The following is a 19,611-nucleotide window of genomic DNA, read 5'->3' on the forward strand; positions in this document are numbered from 1 at the left end:
CAGCTTGGGGTAAATTAAATAAATTCTCCACAAGTTCCCTGGATAAATACCTCTGGGACTCCTTGAACTGAAACCATTTAATCCTGACCTACCAGGAAGCCTCTGATTTCTTGGAGTTGTTCTGCTTCTTATACATATTCTGCATGTATTTCATGTAATGAATTTGGCAACATGGGAAATGGTATTAGGGTCTTTGTTCCCTGAGGTAACACAGGTGCCAAAAGACCCACCTAACCACCTAGAAAGTTGTTCAGATGAGAAGAGGGCAAAGATCTAGCTTTTTACCTATTTAAAACCAAATTCCTACAGGTAAGTAAAACTATTTGCAGGTGACATAATCTTGTCTATAAAAAAAAAAAAATACATATATATATATCGTGGGCCTGCCGGTGGCTCAGGTGGTTAGAGCTCCATGCTCCTAACTCTGAAGGCTGCCGGTTCAATTCCCACATGGGCCAGTGGGCTCTCAACCACAAGGTTGCCAGTTCAACTCCTCGAGTCCCACAAGGGATGGTGGGCAGCGCCCCCTGCAAGTAAGATTGAACATGGCACCTTGAGCTGAACTGCCGCTGAGCTACCGAATGGCTCGGTTGGAGCGCATCCTCTTAACCACAGGTTGCCGGTTCAACTCCCACAAGGGATAGTGGGCTGTGCCCCCTGCAACTAGCAATGGCAACTGGACCTGGAGCTGAGCTGTGCCCTCCACAACTAAGACTGAAAGGACAACAACTTGAAGCTGAACAGCACCCTCCACAACTAAGATTGAAAGGACAACAACTTGACTTGGAAATAAAGTCCTGGAAGTACACACTGTTCCCCAATAAAAAGTCCTGTTCCACTTCCCCAATAAAATCTTAAAAAAATAAAAATCCTAAGAAATTCACACCCAAAAAAACCAGAGCTTAGAAAGTAGTTTGGCAAGGTTGCAGGATACAAGGTCAATGTACAAAAGTCAGTAGGATTTCCATACACTAGCAAGGAACAATCCACAAATGAAATCAAGAAAACAATTTTATTTACAACAGCATCAAAAAGAATAAAATTCCTTAACTCATTTCTCCTGTACTCAGAGCCAATGCCACCTTTAGATAAACTCTGGTCTACTGATCTCTTTGAAGACTTGACATCTTTACTACATCATCCCATCAGCAGCATTACAGAGATTCTATGTCCCACCTTACCTGGTCTCGGGTAAGCCAGGTCAGCTATCAGTAAGTGAGAATCAGTGGAGGCAGAGAGAAGAACACAGGTAAACTCGTGGAGAGACACGAAAGGATCACCTATGGCTGTCTAAAGCATTCCTGGGTCTCTACATCAATACTTCTCCCCAGAGCACAGAGAATTTGAAATCAAAGAAGTACTCCAGTTGTGGACATGGGTACCCCAAGAGATGCAAAGATTCTATCCGTTCACCCCCTTGGGTAACATAAAGACAATGTTGGCATCAGTCTTTTATCAGCTTGCACAAGCCCCAAATATTCCTGGCCCCTTCCCTCTCCACCAGCCTTCAAAGCCCTAAAGCTGTGGACCCCTCTGCTCACTCACGCATCCCTCTGACACTAACTCACCACCTTCCTGGTCTAGAAGGAAAAGGAAGCAACCACCCCTCACCTTCTCTGAGTTGCCAGGAAAGATTTCCTTCTCACTCGGGACCCCTTTGCCACCCAAGCAGAGATTAGAAAGAAGACACAAAAATTTCCTTTCTTGTCCTTCCTTTTTGCTCATTCACTATGACAACTGCAAAAGCCATCTCAAGAATGCCATCTGCCTTCAGCCTGTGCCACACTCTGTGCATAGAGGGGACCCAGATCTGATTATAAGGTATCAGATATTTCATCCCAAGGAGAAGTTAACAAAGTTTGGCTGCTTTTCCGTCCAGGTGTCTATAATCAGCTGGAAAGACTTCTTTACAAACATATCAGATATTAAACATCCACATTGATGCCTTTTTAAGAGATGGCTTGGGAGGCTATGCCCGAATTCCATCACCAATAAGCGACTGGAAGTTCTCTCTGGAACTGACTCCAGAGCTCTTTATTCACCATTAACTGAATGACTACTGGATGCCAAGCAACCTCCCACACCAGGCACTGGGATGTGATGACAGCAGAATATAAGTCCTTCTCTCAAGAACATGTTGTCTAATGGAGGGCACAGGGAAGCAGGTAAGTTACAACTCAGTATTAGAACAAAGCTACACACAAGTACCACAGGGTATAGAGAAAGAAGTCACCACTGTCACTAAAGGACCTGGGGAAGCCAGCTTCACGGAGGGCATGACCTTAATGGATGAATGGATGAAGAGCAGGGAAGACAGCTAAGCAGACAGACCAGCTGGTCTAATGCCTACAACTGTAAAAGGGTGTGTCATATTCAGCGTGCTAAGAGAGAAGTGTCATGTGACTAAGGAAGAAGAAAGATGGGAAGTGAAGCTGCCGGACCACAGGGTCACACTGGGAAAGACCTTGATGATAGGTCAATACGTAAAGACTGATAAATAGGACTTTATAGGCTTGAGCTCATCTTCACAGCAGTTATAAGAAGCAATAATAAAATCAATAATAAATGAATATACCTTGTTTCCCTGAAAATAAGACCTACCCTGAAAATAAGCCCCAGTTAAGATCATCAGCCAGATGGACGCATTTAGTACATTATGACGATGTTCCAGAAGAAGATGACATGACTGAATTTGAATAAATGTAGATTGTTATACATGAAAAACTATGACATCACCTGAAAATATGCCCTAATGCGTCTTATTACTATAAGACCCCGTCTTATTTTCGGGGAAATATGGTATAAGACCCGGTCTTATTTTCGGGGAAACATGGTATATTGTTGTTACTATGAACCAGAAAGCATGTATAATACTTTAAATGTATCATTTATTTAATCTTCAAAATAACTCCATTAGCTTGATACACCCATGTCCATTTTATAGACCTAAGGCTAAGAGAAGTTAAGTAAGCTGCCAAAAGTCATACAGCAGTCAAGTCAGGATTCAAATCTAGATTTGTCAGACTCCAAAGCCAAGAGCCTTTGCATTGAAGCAGCTATTCAGCAAAGAGGTGAAAAGATGAAATCAGGGCACTGTATTTAAAATCATGAGACAATTATGAAGGAGAAGCAACAGGTGAGAGAAACAAGGACTAGAGAAGAATCTAGGTTTACTGCCAGTCTTTGAACTTGAAAGTCTGAATGGACTGCCTTTGACTATTCTCATAATAAATACAGGAGGAAGCAGACTGGGTTTGTAAGAAAGAGACTCATGAGTTGTGTTTAGAACATGCTAAATATAAGTTATCTACAGAATATCCAGGTGAAAAAAATGCCCTGAAGGTCATCAATGTGTGGATGGCAGGTGAAGCCGTGGGTGCAGGTGAAACATCCAGGGAGGGCATAGAGTGGCTCAATGACAGCACACTGGGAAACACTGAAACCCAGGGGAAACTGGAGGAGAAAGAGCCATGCGGAAGAGACGTAGTAGGCTTGCTGAGAGAGTGTGATGCCTGGGAAGTCAAGGAAAGAAAAGATTGGAAGGAGTGTCTACTTCCTCCAAAGTCATCTTTCTTCCTTCCTCCCATAACCTCCTCACCTCCCACCACGAAGGGCCTGGAGCAGATCACCGGGGTACTGGGGGCAAGCCTCACCTCTCTCTCTCTTCTTTCATAGAGCTCTCCTTTGATGGAGTGCCCACAGTGTCACGATTAGATCTGAAGTTTGACTTTGGGGAGAGGCAGGGAGAGCAGGCCTTGGCTCATCCGTGTTGTAGGACACTCAGGCATCTCTGGCTTAAAATAAAAAGAGGCCCCACAGCGTCCAACTGAACTCTACACTGGACTTGGGAAACCAAACCCTCAGTGGGTAATAAAGTACCTTTGCTTTGATTTAGATTCTGTATGTGGTGTTATGTTGCGTGTACATAAATGTACATATGTATATAAAGTTACATATTTTAGTATTTCATTAGCATCAAGTATTTCTCTGGGTTACTTACCACATTTGTAACTAAATAATTTTGTCATTAGTTATTTAATGTCTATCTCTCCTGAATGTAAGCTCTATAATGGCAAAAACCAGGTTTCTCTCTATCCCCAGAACCTAATACAGTATTTTGGACATAGATATTTTTTAAATATTTATTATTTCGTTGATTGGTTGAATGGATGGATGAACACACATAGACAGGTGATCAGCAACGTTAAATGTTGTAGAAAGGTTAAGAGGAATGAGGGCTGAAACCAGAATGTGAATTGGGCGGTTGGGTGGTCATGAGTGACCTTGGTGAGAGAGCTATAGTGAAGTGGGGATGTTAGATGCCTGATTCTCCTTCAGGAGGCTGAGAAGGGAATTAGGATGGGAGGGAACAGAGACACTGAGCACAGACTACTCTTCCAAAAGTCCCATTGCAGTTAGGAACTGGTCTGGCGTACCCTCTTGGTTTCCAATTTTACATCCTTTTTCTTTATTTTTGGAAATAGTAAAAGTTCATACATACAGAATCAGTTCAGGTGACCCAAACAGACTCTCAAGCTCAATGTCATTTCTAGTCAGAAATCAGTATATAATTTCAAAAGTACTATGACTGATCTTTGAATATGACTCATAAACTATCTCCAAAGCCAATTCCCAAACAGGGATTATAAAACAGACAGATTTTCATAATGGAAGCATCACTGAAAAGAGGGTATGGCTTCCCAAAGTGATTACTTTGAATAAATGCATGTTTGAAAAAAGTCAAGAATAAGAGTTCTGCTGTTTCTTTTTCTTTAAAAAGTCTTTAGAGTCACATAAAATAGATAGAAGTAGCATGGCTTATTGTAGTGATATCCTAAAATGCATTATATACTTCAGGATGATTTTTGGTGGTACTTAAATAAATTTCTATGATTGTTTTATATTTATTTTTGTGTATATTAGAAAAAAAATACACCTAGTTCATCAATCTCATGATATCCCATGTATTACAAAGTGTTCTTGATCAATAAATTGAAATTACAAATTTAAGTTTTAAGTATAAATGTTTTAAGGAACTTATTAAATACATAATACTTTCGTTATCGCAAATGAAATATGGTTGGTATACCAATAAGTCAAGCTTAGAAAACACTGGCATGGGAGACAGATCTTGGGGGCTGACAGATCTGAATTCAAACCCTGTCTCTGCCATTTACTAAGTTACGGAACGACCCCGTGAAAACTGTTTGACTCTCATGATGACTCAGATGACTCATCTATGAAATGAAAATAACAATATTTAACTTCACAAGGTTTTTCTGAGGATAAAATAAAATCAAGCAGTAAGGCCCCTAGCTGAACTTTGGGTGTGTAAGTTGGTAGTGCAATCAATGGTCGTTACAATGCTTGACAGTCCAAACATTATGCACACATTCAAACAAACCCCAGCCGTGTGGTTATTTATATAAATGTGTCCATTTATCCCTGTTGGCCTTTCTTTTCCATCTGAAATATGCAGAGCTGCAACTGAGCTGCAGAGGAGGGTGGACCAAAAACCAGAAGAGGCAGAGGATACGGGGAGGCCTAGGGGCAGTCTGACTCTGTCTGCATCAGGTTAGGGGGCTCAGAAAGGTTCCCAGCTGATAAACAGTCTGTGTTCCAATAGACATGTTACCCTTCTCAGAGCACGGAAGGAGTGAGCATCAACCCTATAATTATTAACTCAGATTCTAAACATAATATGCCAAATGACCTGTGCAGAATGAAAGCCAAGGACAATCTTATCAAGAATGAATCAACCTCTTTGATCTTGAGGTAAACTAACTCACTAAATATCAAGCTTTCATCTGGGGTTTTTCCAGACACTAAAGTGGTTGCCTAATTCTCAGCTGTCTGGAGTTTCCAGTCCAAACTGGCCTTAAAAAAAAGAAGAAAGAAAAAAAAAAGGAGTCCCACCACCTTGCTGGAGATTACACTGCATTAAAAGCATATATGGGTTCATGCTACTACTAATCCAAAGAAACAGGGGTTCCAAAAATATTTTTAACTAAAAACAACCCAGGTAAAATGAGGATAAATTATTCCACCCAATGGAGAACTAAACATTCAAGTATAAAAAGATGGGTCAATGGAATGAAAACAGGGAACAGAGGTCGAAGGTATTCAGAGGTTTGGCAGAAAAAGTAGAAGATTGGGGAAAAACCCAAAAGTGAACACAGAGGAAGGTAAATACAAAATACAGAGAGGGAGTCGGGACAGAAGGGGCGGTGTGAATGGGTGAAAAACAGGAAAAGAAGGAAGAAGGGCAGGAGCCATGGTAATTAGTATCTCACTACATTTCCAGAAGCCTCTCCTACCTTCCTACCAGGGGATCATGTGCACTGCACCATGAATTAATCAGCATGTAAATCACCCCCTTTATCTGTGGAAATGGAATTTGGCTGCCAATCTTGATTGAGGGCAGAGAGGCCTCCTCACAGAAAGATAACAGCTCTCAGGGAGAATGCCTCTTCTCTCCTTAAATCAAAGCTTGCATAAACCTATGGAAACAGCTGCAGCAGGAGCCACAGACTCTGTGAAAGGTGGCAGGCTGAGGACGATAATTATAATTAGCAGTTACATAACATGTTTGTTCTTCAAAGTGCTCTACAAGTATCAGCTAATTAATAGCTTACTATGCCCCATGCAGATCCACTGGTTTTTCATGTAGTGACTAATCTTTGTACCCCCACTGAATTCTGAATGGTGGAGGCAGAACAGCTTGAGCAATGAAGCAAATAGCTGGGTCCAGAAGCTAGGTCCAGCTCTCTCACTCAGTGACTCCATAGATAGCTCTGGGCCAGGAACACACGCCCGAACGTTAAATTCTGCATCCTATGAGGCAGCTGCCTCACTTTCTCCAAATAACTCTTACAAGGCTGTTAGAGATGCAATAATAGGTTGAAATGGCCATCAGTCTGTTCCAATATGTCATTAGCTCTCCGCAATTATTAAGACTGGAACCCTGGAATTTAGGTGTTAGTTACAGGGTTGCCTTTGCTGCCCTGTGAAAGTTGGACAAGAGATCTTGCCCATGTTGGGTAGAGATCTCTGGATTATGTCTACCCTTTGTTTCTATGATCGCAGTATCTAGCCTACATCCTCTCGCATTTGTGGTAGAGATGACCAAATGTGGGAAATGCACGGCATACACAGAGCCTCAGCAGCAAAGCTGAGTTCTCCATCTGTTCCAGAATGCTTTACCCAAGCACTTCTAGAGGTCCACGAACACCTTGAATTTGTAAAACATTGTATGTATATGTGTATATGCATTTCTTTGGAGAAAAGTCCATTTACCTAATAGCCCTGTAAGTTACAAGAAGGCAGTTAGTGTCTAGCAAAGTACCTCATACATAGTGTATATTAAATAGACATCGACCAAATAAATTGATAAATTTCATCAAATTCATATCCCCAAAATGGTTATGAACCATTGCCCTATGGATAAATTACCACCAGCAGCCCACATGTTTTCCTTGCTCTGGCTAGAGATTCCTATGGAAAACTTCGATTGGCAAGACCCAAGACATTCTATCATAACTCTGCTGCAAGTCAAAGAACCCAGATCAAAGCTACCTTGAGATTTCACTCTTTAGAGATCTGTCTTCAGAGCCAACAAGTCAACATCTAGACATACATTTCCAGAGCCATTCAAGACTATGTGACAACCATTTGTCACACCGCCAGACCAACCATCACAAACAGTAAGAATCGTTGCCTTTTCTCACTTGGTTTCTTGGAGGCACCGGTGAAATAAAGCGTGTGGAAGTTCACACGTCTAACTCATGCGATCTTCTGTAAGCAAGGCTAATGCTTTTAGTAAAAGACCTAACATTGCTCTGGGCTTTCAACTTCTCAACACTGATTCCCTCTCAGTAACTCTTTGAAGTAGAGACAGCAGACTTTATTTTCCCACTTTTGTAGATGAGCAAACCGAAGCTTAGAGAGAATAACGCCTTACCTGATGACACACAGCTTAATACGTTAACACTGCTAGAAATTGAATTGAAGTCTCAAAACTCCTTTTCACCAGGAATTCCATTTTGGGATGTATATCCAAAAGAATTGAAAGCAGGGTTTCAAAGAGATATTTGTACACCCGTGGTCATTGCAGCATTATTCACAGTAGCAAAGAGGTGGAGGCAACCCAAGTATCCATCAACAGATGAATGGATAAACAAAATATAGCGTGTTCTGTTATATATATTAAATGTATATATAATATTATTCAGCCTTTAAAAAGAAGGCAATGCCACCATTTAAAACAACATGGATGGGGGCCGGCCCAGTGGCTCAGGCGGTTAGAGCTCCATGCTCCTAACTCCGAAGGCTGGCTCTCAACCACAAGGTTGCCAGTTCGATTCCTCGACTCCCACAAGGGATGGTGGGCGCAGCACCCCCTGCAACGCCCCCTGCAAGCGTAAGATTGAACACAGCACCTTGAGCTGAGCTGCTGCTGAGCTCCCAGATGGCTCAGTTGGTTGGAGCGCATCCTCTCAACCACAGGGTTGCTGGTTCGACTCCCGCAAGGGATGGTGGGCTGCGCCCCCTGCAACTAGCAACAGCAACTGGACCTGGAGCTGAGCTGCGCCCTCCACAACTAACACTGAAAGGACAACAATTTGAAGCTGAACAGCACCCTCCACAACTAAGATTGAAAGGACAACAACTTGACTTGGAAAAAAAAGTCCTGGAAGTACACACTGTTCCCCAATAAAGTCCTGTTCCCCTTCCCCAATATAATCTTAAAAAAAAAAAAAAAGCATGGATGAACCTGGAGCACATTATGCTAAGCGAAATAAGCCAGTCACAGAAGGACAAATATTACATGATTCCGTTTATACGGGGTAACCAAATTAGCCAAACTCACAGAAACAGAAAGTAGAAAGGTGGTGCCTGGGGCTGGGTGGAGGAGGAAATGGGGAGTTATTGTTTAATGGGTATGTAGTTTCAGTTTCAGAAGATAAAGAAGTTGTGGAGAATGGTTGCACAACAATATGAATATATGAAACACTTAAAAATGGTTAAGATGGTTTATTTTATATTGTATTTTTACCACAATTAAAAATAAATATTAAAAACCTCTTTTTCATTCCACCATCTTTTCTCTGAAAAGCTGTCAACATGTGCTAAGTTAGGACTTTTAAGTACAGCCCCTGAGAAAATGGTTTATGGAGAAAAATTCCTCAGCCAGCCAAGCATTGGAGACGGACGCACTGTGATTTAAGGTGAGTTTCAAAAGATGAATGCATAAAATTTTCTATCTGACTTATTTTCCCAGTCTACCCTCTCCATCTTCGGGATTTAGCTGACAAACTTAAAGCCAGGTGCCCAGCCAGGTAAATGGTACATCCAGGCACAGTCCACAGAGTATGGCAGCAATCGAACAGCTTTTAGATCCCATGCTCCAGGGAGGTGGCCAAACGCTTCCAGGAAACAGGAGCCCCACAGAATGGAGTCTATACCTGTGCATGTCAAAGTACTTTCTTTCCAGGTGCCTTTCTCTGTGCAAATGGAAGTGATCTTTCCTCCAGGGCTCTCAAAGCCCTCTTGACAGACATAGTGAGCCACACTGCCCAGGCGGGAGCTGTGATTCCCCACCAGGACTGCATGTTGCATTTCCGGAGGGCGGCCACAGTTGATCTCTGCAATGAGAAGTAGCACAGCACTAGTTATAACCCTCGCTTTCTACCCCTATAATTCATATTGTGGAAATAAACATTTCTAATGATAGTGTCCCCTCATATGGGAAAAGAGAAAACACGGACCCCATCAAATAATCCAATTGCAGGTATATGAAATAAGAACGTTCAGAAGTAGAGAAAATAAGTAGGTCTCACTTCAATGAAATTTACAAACATGCATACATAAAAATATTCCAATTATAAGACTATTTATATTATAAAGAAGTACTCAGGTCAATGAAATAATCCATCTCAGGGTTCTTTTTTATATTAAGATTTTTTTTTTTCTGGTACCTTTTTACTACGTAGCTTCGGATCATTAACTCCTGAAGAGTTGATAATGCAATTATAGGAGTTTTGTTGCCAAATGAATATTAAATGAAATATATACAAAAATCTCTGAACTTTTAAAAACAAATTAATAGGGAAAGCATTTATAGTTTAAACGTTTAATTTACACTCACCTTTCAAAGAAAAAAATCAGTTGCATAGGGGAAGACAAACCCAGAACTATAAAATTGACATGAAATTTCTTCTCTGCAACTCTGACTATCGGAAGACAATTGAATATTTACAGAAAACTGTCTGAAGGGACAGAATTATGACATTACCATTTTGGAAACAGCCAATAGCTACCTCACATTAAAAGAAAGTCATTTTCTGATATCTTACAATTTAAAAAAATCCATGTGTATCTTTTCTGAAAAAAATTCACAGCTAACAATATAAAAATATTTATAATTTGAAAATAAAATTCCAAATTATTGCAACAAAATCTGAGCAGTGAGGTGAAGGGGAGAAATAAAACATGCTACATTTTTCATGTAGTAGTGGAGATCTCATAGATACAATTTTATTTAAGAAAGCATAATAAATATAAAATAAGGTAGTCACAATTATTGCAAATGTAACCAGTAGTCCCAGTTATACTTAAATACAGAAAGAAAAGAAAAAAAACAACACTTGACATGCATTCTGACTTTCAGTTTTCTCCCCCATCTGTAGAAAGCCAAGAAATTAAGCACTCCTGACATCTAGGTTTTTAAAACGTAAGTCCATTTATTGAGATAAAGCATTCAAAATAGAGAAAATGGTATGATCTGTTCCCAACTCTCCATCAACCATTCTTGGCCTTAGAAATAGGTGACTTCTCTTAAATAAGCCTCTGATACAGACTTGGTGGATTTAATGGCGTTGTACTCTTTTTTCTCTCCCAATGCGGATGTTTGGTCTGTTGCAGAACACCCGAGTTATTTCCCTGAGGGAGGGCTTCCAGAGCAGGGTTTCATCTGCTGTCACTGGAATTATCATAAGACCCTCGATACAATAGTTCAACCCACCTGACTAGTCACTTGGCTCTGAGATTTTTAAAAAGAGTTAGTCTCTAGTCGGTGCAGATTCAAATCATCAGCAGTTATGGGACCAGAATGAAGTGGTCATTTCATAAATCTTCCAACCCTGTTTACCTCTCAAGTCCCATGTTTGCTCACAGAGATTTGTTCCCTTTTCATACGTGTTTACGAGACACAAGGCCACTTGGCCTTCATCCTGTTTTCCCAGGATCAAACCTTTAGACACTGGTCCAAACATTCCAAGACAGGAGTATATTTGTGTGTAAATGAGCAACCTACCGTACAGGTGGTTAATGTTTCATAAGACTGCGCAGTCACTATTGACATCTAAAATATCTTCTAGTTTAAGCCAGGGTTCAGTTACAGCAGGAAATAAAGGGAGCGTCGGTGAAGAGACTGACAGTATAGGTTTAAATAGGTTTACGGACCTTGAAGCTGGAATTCTAAACAGCACATTGAAGTGGTTTGGGAGGAAACCCAGTGATAAGAGAGTTGGATTAAGGAAGAAGCACGGATCCTAAAGGGATAAGAGTACAGAAGATAACTAAATTGGCTTCTATCTTGGACATGACCAAGAATAATGGAAAGCATGGTGGCTTTGTGGGACTACAAGATTTTTTAAATTAACACCAAAAATATTAACTTGGGGGTTAATGAGAAAGCAATAGCCTAGTCTCTAGGGACTCAGGTAGATGCCCAGTGGCAGAAGACCTGTGACTCTGAGTTCCCATTGCGGAGCTTTTCAAATTGGACAGTTCCTTGGCAAGAGATATTTAGAGAGGATTCCAGCATGGTTTCGACTAAACACATGGCTCTAAACAATCACCTGAGGAGCTTTTGAAAAGCACACATGCTAGAGTCTCACACCCTCTACACATACCGAGAGATAACTCTTTTGAATCAGTAGTGCTGAGTTAGGTTCTTGGCATCTACATTTCCACAAAGCTCCAAATTTGAGAATCTAAATTAAATGCTGGTGTGAATGACTACGATTTATCATCACATGTATCCCAATAGGGCCCTAAGTATAAATCATTACTTCTCACAGTAACCCTCCATGCTAGGGATGATTGTCCTCATTTTACAGGTGAAATGGATCAACATGGTTAAGGAAAACATCCATCGTCACATAGGTAGTTATGGGACGGCCAGGAGTTGAATCCATGTCTGTCAGATTCCTTCTATACTCACTGCCTCTCAAAAGCTGCTCCATCTCTGAAATCCTACAGTATCTGCCTGTCTCACTCTTTCTCCTCCAAGTATATTCTTTCTCCCTCATATCTAGCAAAATCCCTCCCAATGACTAGTCCGCTTCATGACTAACAAAGGGATCCCTTTTTCCTCCAAACTGTTGTGGTCCATATTCATTTGTTCATTTACTAATACATTTATTGAGAATCTAGTACATGCCAGACACTACACTAGTTATTACTGCAGTGAACAAAATGGACATGATTACTGCCTTCATACAACTTAGGGAGAGAATAAATAGACAAAAATAAAACCAACAAGATAATTACAGATCATGGAAAATATTATGTAAAAGGTAAGATCACAAGATAGGATGGGAATGACTTTTTTAAATAGAGTGGTCAGGAATGGTTTGATCTCTTTGAGGAGATAACATCTGCGCTAAGGACCTGAAGGATGAGGCTGAGCCACTCACGTTTAGGAGCAGAGGAAGAACACTTCAATCAAATGAAATGGCCAATGCAAAGACCCTGATGTAAGAAAGCTCTTGGTGTGTTCCAGAAAGGAAAGACAACCTGTTGGCTAGAGCACAGTTAGCAAGAGGGAGAGTGGCCTGAGATGAAGGTGGAGAGAAAAGCAGGGCCACATCACACAGAGCCTTGTAAGCCTTAGGAAAGAGCTTGGATTTTATTTAAAAGTAGTCGAATGGCATTGGAGGGTCTTAAGCAAGGGAATGAAATAATTTGATTCAGGTTTTTAAAAGACCATTTTGACTGTTGGGTGGAGAATGGATGGCAGAAGAACAGGAGTAAAAGGAGAGAAACCAGTTAGGGTCTATAGCAGTAGCCCAACAGCAAGACGATGAGGTTTGGATGTACTTGAGAGGTGATGGCGGAGATGGAGAGAGGGTGGATTTGAGATGTATTCTGGAAGCAGAACAGCGTTCTTGGTGATGGACTGGATGTGAGGATGAGAGAGGAGGTAGAATCAAGAATAATTATCTATCCTATTCATTAGGCCTTTATTTCCTGCTTGAGGACTTCGTTTCTTTTTATAAATATATTGTCTTCCCAAATTAATGGAGAGTTCATGAAGGACAGACTATTTATCATATAATCTCTTTCACTCCATAATGCCTACTTAAAATAGTATGTTTTACATAGTAAATACTAAATAAATAGTTGTTTATTGACAGCTTGCTACTACCTTATCATTGTTCAAGATGCAACAAACGATACTTTGATATAACAGCCCTGAGAAAGGAAAAAGACATCAGTAAATTATAAATATAATAAGAGCGGAATACATTATCTCTATGTTTGTTATCCAACAGAGGTAACTCACACCTACTAAACACCAAGTAGATGAAAGCTAAGAAAAAGACCCACAAAAACTAATATCAGTCTTGTACCAAGGAATTCTGGGAAAGTTCAAACCTCAATAATTTTAACCATAATAGCATTCATTGAAATCCTACTAACCGCAGGTACTCTTTTAGAAATACACTTATTTATTCCTCGCAGGAAACCCTGCAAGGTACATGGTTTTTCTTCATGTAGTTTACAGATATGAAAATGGAGGTCCTAAGAGCTTAAGTCACATTCAAACGTCATGCCACTTATAAAAGAGCCAGTATCCAAACCACGGTTTGTGTATCCCCGAAGTCCAGATCCATTAAGTCTAGGCAGCCTGGGACTTGACCTTACAGGTTAGCTAATACCTCAGGAGAAAAGGTTGCATGAAGGAACATTCACATTACTCTGGAAGGGTTCTGTAACAATTCCCTTTGCCTAATCTTGCCTCTAAGAACTTCCCCAGAGCAAGAGAGCTGCTGGGAATAGACTTCCCCTGCAGCTGTCCCTGCAGCTGTCCCTGAAGCTTTCTTCATACAGATGTTGAACTCCATGATGGGGGTGGGGGTGGGGGTCTGGCCTGGAACATAACCCAGTAACAGATATTCCCACCATGCTTAGGAGAGATGGCAGCCATTGCCACTTGTACGCAGACCAAATGATACCCAAGAAAGCAGGTGGCTTCTATGAAGAAATACTCAAAAATCAATCCAACAGAGGCTGTAATAGGTCATAAAAATATAGTTCTACATGAAAACCCCAAAGCTCACACTATCACAAGGAAATAAACCATGTTAAAACAGTTTATATCCAAAGGACAGAAAAAAATAAGCAGCACAAATTTTGCACTGCATATGCATAGGGGTGTTCATCAAAGCACACGATTCTCTGGCTAATTACATTATTAAGCAACAACGCTGGGACCTACATCAGTAATACAGTCTTCTAATTATGACCACGGCTGAGAATTTTTCCTCACTATCCTATTAGCTGTGATTTTTATTCAAATAATCAAGTGCAGAAACAGGTCTCCTGTTTCCCTGGGGGGAAATGTGCTGTGCCGGTTTCAAGGACCACATTTTACTGTAACTTTACTTCATATCTTGAAGGTAAAAATGTTTCTCAGTACTGCTAGCTTTAATAGTCTACCCCATATTCCAGAAGGAAATCTGCGTGATGAAAGGTATAGGCAATGTGTGGCATCTAATCAACACTGACTATATCATCACTGTCATCTGCATTGGCGGCTGTTTATTACCAACATCAGCACAATCCTGTGACTGATGACAGAAATAACATAGTAATATAAGGCTTTATCTCAGACTGTTTTAGAGACCAATAAATACCAAGCTGAGAAAGCAAAAAAAAAAAAAAGACTAATAATGTCAATAAATTGAGGCAGGCATTTTGCCAGTCGGAGGAATGAATGATAGACCTAGTCCACATATTGATATTGACCCAAAAAAAAAAAAAAAAACTTCCCAGAAAAATTAACTACTGGATGGAAAACTCTGGCAAAAGAGCAGAAACAAGTATGAAAACTGAAGTCAGTCACATTAAAGTCAGTTTTCATGATTATGCAACAATAATAGAAGTCTCTAACCTTCTCAAATCAGAAGGTGTACGAATCACCTGGGAATGAGTATAACGTGGAAAGTTGCAAGAGTCCAGTTTTAGGCAGATTAACACCAGGATCTACACTATATTCGTCACTTATATCTATACTTCCTTCATTTGTTCATTTGTAAAAATGTCCTCTCTGCCCCTTAACGGGAAGCTCTTTGTGGGCTGTGTCAATATATGATATTTTTTAAATATCCCTTGTAGTCATGTGAGTAATATTATTATGAACATTAATCTTTGTGATGTTTATATGTAAGAAATAAGCCTAAGGAACAGGGAGAAAGTGTAACTTGATGAAAAAGTTTCATCATTTTAAGGTATGTTCCAAATTTGGCCAAATATAGTTTGACCCTCATTCCAGGATCACGTGGGCACTAACTTACATGTCATTGATGTTTGGGGTTGGAATCTAACATCTCAATCTGTGGTAACTTGAATTTCAAAAACGTTGTCATCACCATCAAAGAAAAATGGGAGGGTTATAGTGTGCCATGAAGCATATTCTCAAGAATAGCTTATTAACTGCTGAAACTAAGCTAATGAGCTCATTAGTACCAAAAATTCCACTTGCCTTAAGGCTGTAGAAAGAAAACAATTACTTTTTGATGTACTTTGTTTTCTAAAGTCTTCCATGAGCTTTAGCCTCAATAACACATTTCCCTCAGCTATTATAGTGGTCATCGAGAAAGCTCATTTGGAGAAATAAAGAAAAATTTCCATTCCACGTAACATTTATTGTCAACGAATAGTATCTAGTATGGAAACAGCTAGAATCTAAACACTTCAGAAACTTCAGAGGTGATGGGGTAGGTGAAAGAAGAAAAAAAAACGTTTATCAGCATATCTCTTATAAGGATCTTGCATTTGGAGAGGTGATAATGGTTTTTGATACTTTGAGCGGCATAGAGTATGAATCTTCCTTTAAAAAACAACAACACTAAAATTCTTCATTTCAAGGTCCTAGTTGTAATTAGAATATTTGAATCAAAAATCAATGACTAAGGAAAAGTGAAAAATGAAAAATTTTAGACCTTCCCACTTGATGGTAGGAAGTTTCAGAAAGATCTGGAATTTTTGATAGAAACATCCCCTGCCACTGCCCCACCAGCTTAGGACTGTCACTGAGATGGCTACCGCTAATTGAGCAGCCACTGTGAGGCCCAGCGCCACAAGCTTTTTACCAGGATCCCCTTGAACCTTCATAAAAACTCCATGAGATGAAAACAATTTTATCCCCTTCTACAGAAGGAAAATGGACATTAGAGAAGTTTAAAGGTGGTTACATAAACTAGTCAGCGGTGCAGCCAAAATTCACACAAGTCTTTCTCATCCTGGAGTGCATACATCACCACCCTGAGTCTTATAACCGACGTCAGCATTCATTTTGCACACTCAAAGGACTCCAACCATTTGTAAATGACATATTTTAATGGCATTTACTTGGCAAAAGGGTAACACAAGAGATATGCTGCATGCAGCGAGTAAGTCAATACAGGTTTTTAATGTTTTAAAAGATTGGTAAAACAAAGGTGCCAGAAAATCTATTTCAAATGAGCAAAACCTCCCATCACTTGGAACACAGATGATAAACACAAGATAATGCGCGGCCACTCCATCCCACCTCACCCACGGTGGACCTCATGTGTCATCACAGCAGTCTTCTCTGCTAAGTCCAGAGATGGTCTAAGAATCCTCTCCACACCACTACGAAAAATTCAGAGGCAGCAGTGCAATCCCTCACCTGAATGCCTTAATTTGTGTTCCAACTTATATCAAAACCTTTTCAAACTCTTCCTGTAGAGACAAGATTGGGTTCCACTAAGAAAATGTCAGAAGATGAAGAGGTGACTCGGCAACAACAAATATCCTTCTGGGTGGGTCCTAGACCACACTGTGCAGGAAGCCATGTTTGCCCAGCATCCCGCTCCTTCCAGGGTTCTCCAGCTTTTCATCATTGCCTTCCATCTCCGGGACTCATCACGGCTGTTTCTACATGGAACCTTGCTCCTGGCTTGGTTGAATTTTTAAAAACATACCCACCCACATGCGTGGGTGTGGGGGGGAAACCAGAAGTCTGCCCCAAGGCCTTGTTCCTGGTTTGTCAAAGCACAGAGATGCCATAGCAAGTGAGAAGCCAGTGTGAAGGTCCAGAAGACAAGGTAAGAAGGCGTGGAATCCAGAAAATACATGAAACTTGAGGAGTGAAATAAAAGAGAAGGCCAGGGTTTCAGCAAGGCTCAGCCAGAGGATAAGCTGGGCTGGCAATTCAGGAGCCAATCGCACAATGCCGGCCTTCTCTGCGCCACATTTTGAGGGCAATTCAGGTGCATCCACGGGCCTTAGGTATGCCAGGCACTGTGTCAGGTGCTAGATGGATCATGCTGAAGAAGACCACGTGGTTGCTGAGCTCACAGATTTACAGTCCAGTAGGGGAGACTGACATAAATCAGAAAAGTAATTATAAATAACATACTTACATGTTGGGTACTAAGAAAGAGAATAATGTCAGAGGTGACACATAAGCTGAAAATTGAAAGATGAGAAGGATGCAAGGAGCAGGGAGACTCCATCAACAGATGAATGAATAAACAAAATGCAGTCTATACATACAATTGAATATTATTCAGCCTAAAAAGGGAATGAAGTTCTGATATATGCTACAACATATATGCACCCTAAAAACATTATGCTAAGTCAAATAAGCCTGACATAAAAAGACAAACACTGGGGGAGCATCTGAGATCTTGCTCCCCGGCATATGTTGTCAATTTTGGCTCAGATAAACTCTTATAAAAAATTTTTTTTAAATGACAAACACTGTATGAATCCACATATATGAGGTACCTGGGATACAAATTCAGAGAGACAGGAAGTAAAATAGAGGTTACCGGGGGCTCAAGGGAGGCAGAAATGGGGAGTTTAATGATTATAGAGTCTATGTTTGGGATGATGAAAATTTTCTGAAAATGGATACTGGTGATGGTTGTACAACATTGTGAATGTACTTAAAGCCACTGAATTGTACACTTATAGATGGTTAAAATTTTATATTATGTGTATGTTACCAGGACAAAAAACCCTTTTTTAAGCAAGTTGGTAAGTATTTCAAGTAGAGGGAAAAGTATGGGCAAAAGCCCAGAAGCCAGTAAGAGCTAGACATGTTGGTTGGGAGAGAATGATGGCAGATGTCACCTGTAGAGAAGCCAAAAAGGCCAAACCCCTGTTGGCCTCAGGGCCCACGTTGGAAGCTTGGATTTTATTCTAAATGCTATTTCAATGTTTTCAGAAGAGTTGTAAGCAAGGAGAGAGGATAATCCAAGTCATGCTTCAAGAAGTACATTCCTCCTGCTGTGTGGGGACTGGGCTGGAGGAGGCAAGCGCTGAAGTACATTCTTAAAGGGAGCGTTCAGCTACCAGACACACTGCCAGGTGAGAATTCTCAGCTTGAAAGGAAGATAAGGCCCCATACAGTAGGGAGCCTAGAAGTTCCCAGAATCCTCCCATCAGCTGATGCCCACACTGCAAACCACTCCTCGCTGAACTCTTACCCAGGAGGCAAACTCCTCAAAGAAAAGAGCACAAGTGCCCCCTCCTTCATGTAACTACCTTATTTTCCCATCGGAACTCTCTTAGTCTTCACCCATTCTTCTCATATAAACGTAGGGGCTCACCCTCATATAACAGTGATGTACCTGTCTTTTCTCTCCTTCCAGACATTCTTAGTTACAGGATCGACCTGGATTCTGGATTTGCTGATGATAACACAGTTAAAGTGATTCCCTCACCTTGCTCCTGGTTTGGTTAAATTTTTAAAAACGTAAGTTCTTTAAGCTGCCACTTATAACTTGCAGCTTTCTGAAAATTGAAACTGCAATAATAATAACAATAGGAAGCACAAGGTAGAGATTCTGCCTTTTTCAGAGAGTTGGCGGAAATGTATAACTAACATTTCTATGAATTCCCTCCCATATCGGAAGAGGGACCACAGGGACATTTCACCCTCACTTCCAACTCCCACCTGTGAGGATCCCCATGTCACAGGCCCTCCTGCCAAGACAGCAGAGTTGCAGGGGATACAGTAACTGGGAGAACTCAAACCACAGGCTCCACCAACTGTACCTTCTCTGTCAGGGAAGTCCGTTATCCGGCACAAAAGCTGCAGTCTGTAACACACAGCTGCTCCCTTCACAAGGACGGGCTCCTCCACAACATCCAAGTTCACAGTTGGCTTGTGTTCTTAGTGGAATTCCCAATTCCTGTGCCTTTATAACTCTGAGCTAAAAATACAGTGCCGTGCCGCCTGGCACATGGCCCAGATTCTGGAGCCCCAAAGAAGACTGAAGGATAAATAAGGAGCGTGCTTAGAGGGAGCAGACGAGAGCCTTGAAAAGCTGGTGGCCATGTGGTGAT

General features: G+C 40.8%; 1 protein-coding gene across 11 annotated transcripts in view; it reads right to left on the reverse strand.

Annotated features, from left to right (window-relative positions):
• The window catches only part of SUSD1 (sushi domain containing 1), a 116,489-nt gene that overhangs the window by 69,058 nt on the left and 27,820 nt on the right, over positions 1–19,611 (reverse strand). For all 11 annotated transcript variants that reach the window (XR_012495893.1, XR_012495891.1, XR_012495890.1 and 8 more), the window contains exon 6: positions 9,465–9,644. Coding sequence is in view for 7 of the 11 variants with exons in the window: in XM_074330832.1 (XP_074186933.1) it covers positions 9,465–9,644 (180 nt within the window). In the remaining 4 variants the exon portion in view is untranslated. The remainder of the gene's footprint in view (positions 1–9,464; positions 9,645–19,611) is intronic.

The sequence above is a fragment of the Rhinolophus sinicus genome, linkage group LG04 (assembly GCF_036562045.2).
Source record: "Rhinolophus sinicus isolate RSC01 linkage group LG04, ASM3656204v1, whole genome shotgun sequence".
NCBI classification, from domain to species: domain Eukaryota; kingdom Metazoa; phylum Chordata; class Mammalia; order Chiroptera; family Rhinolophidae; genus Rhinolophus; species Rhinolophus sinicus.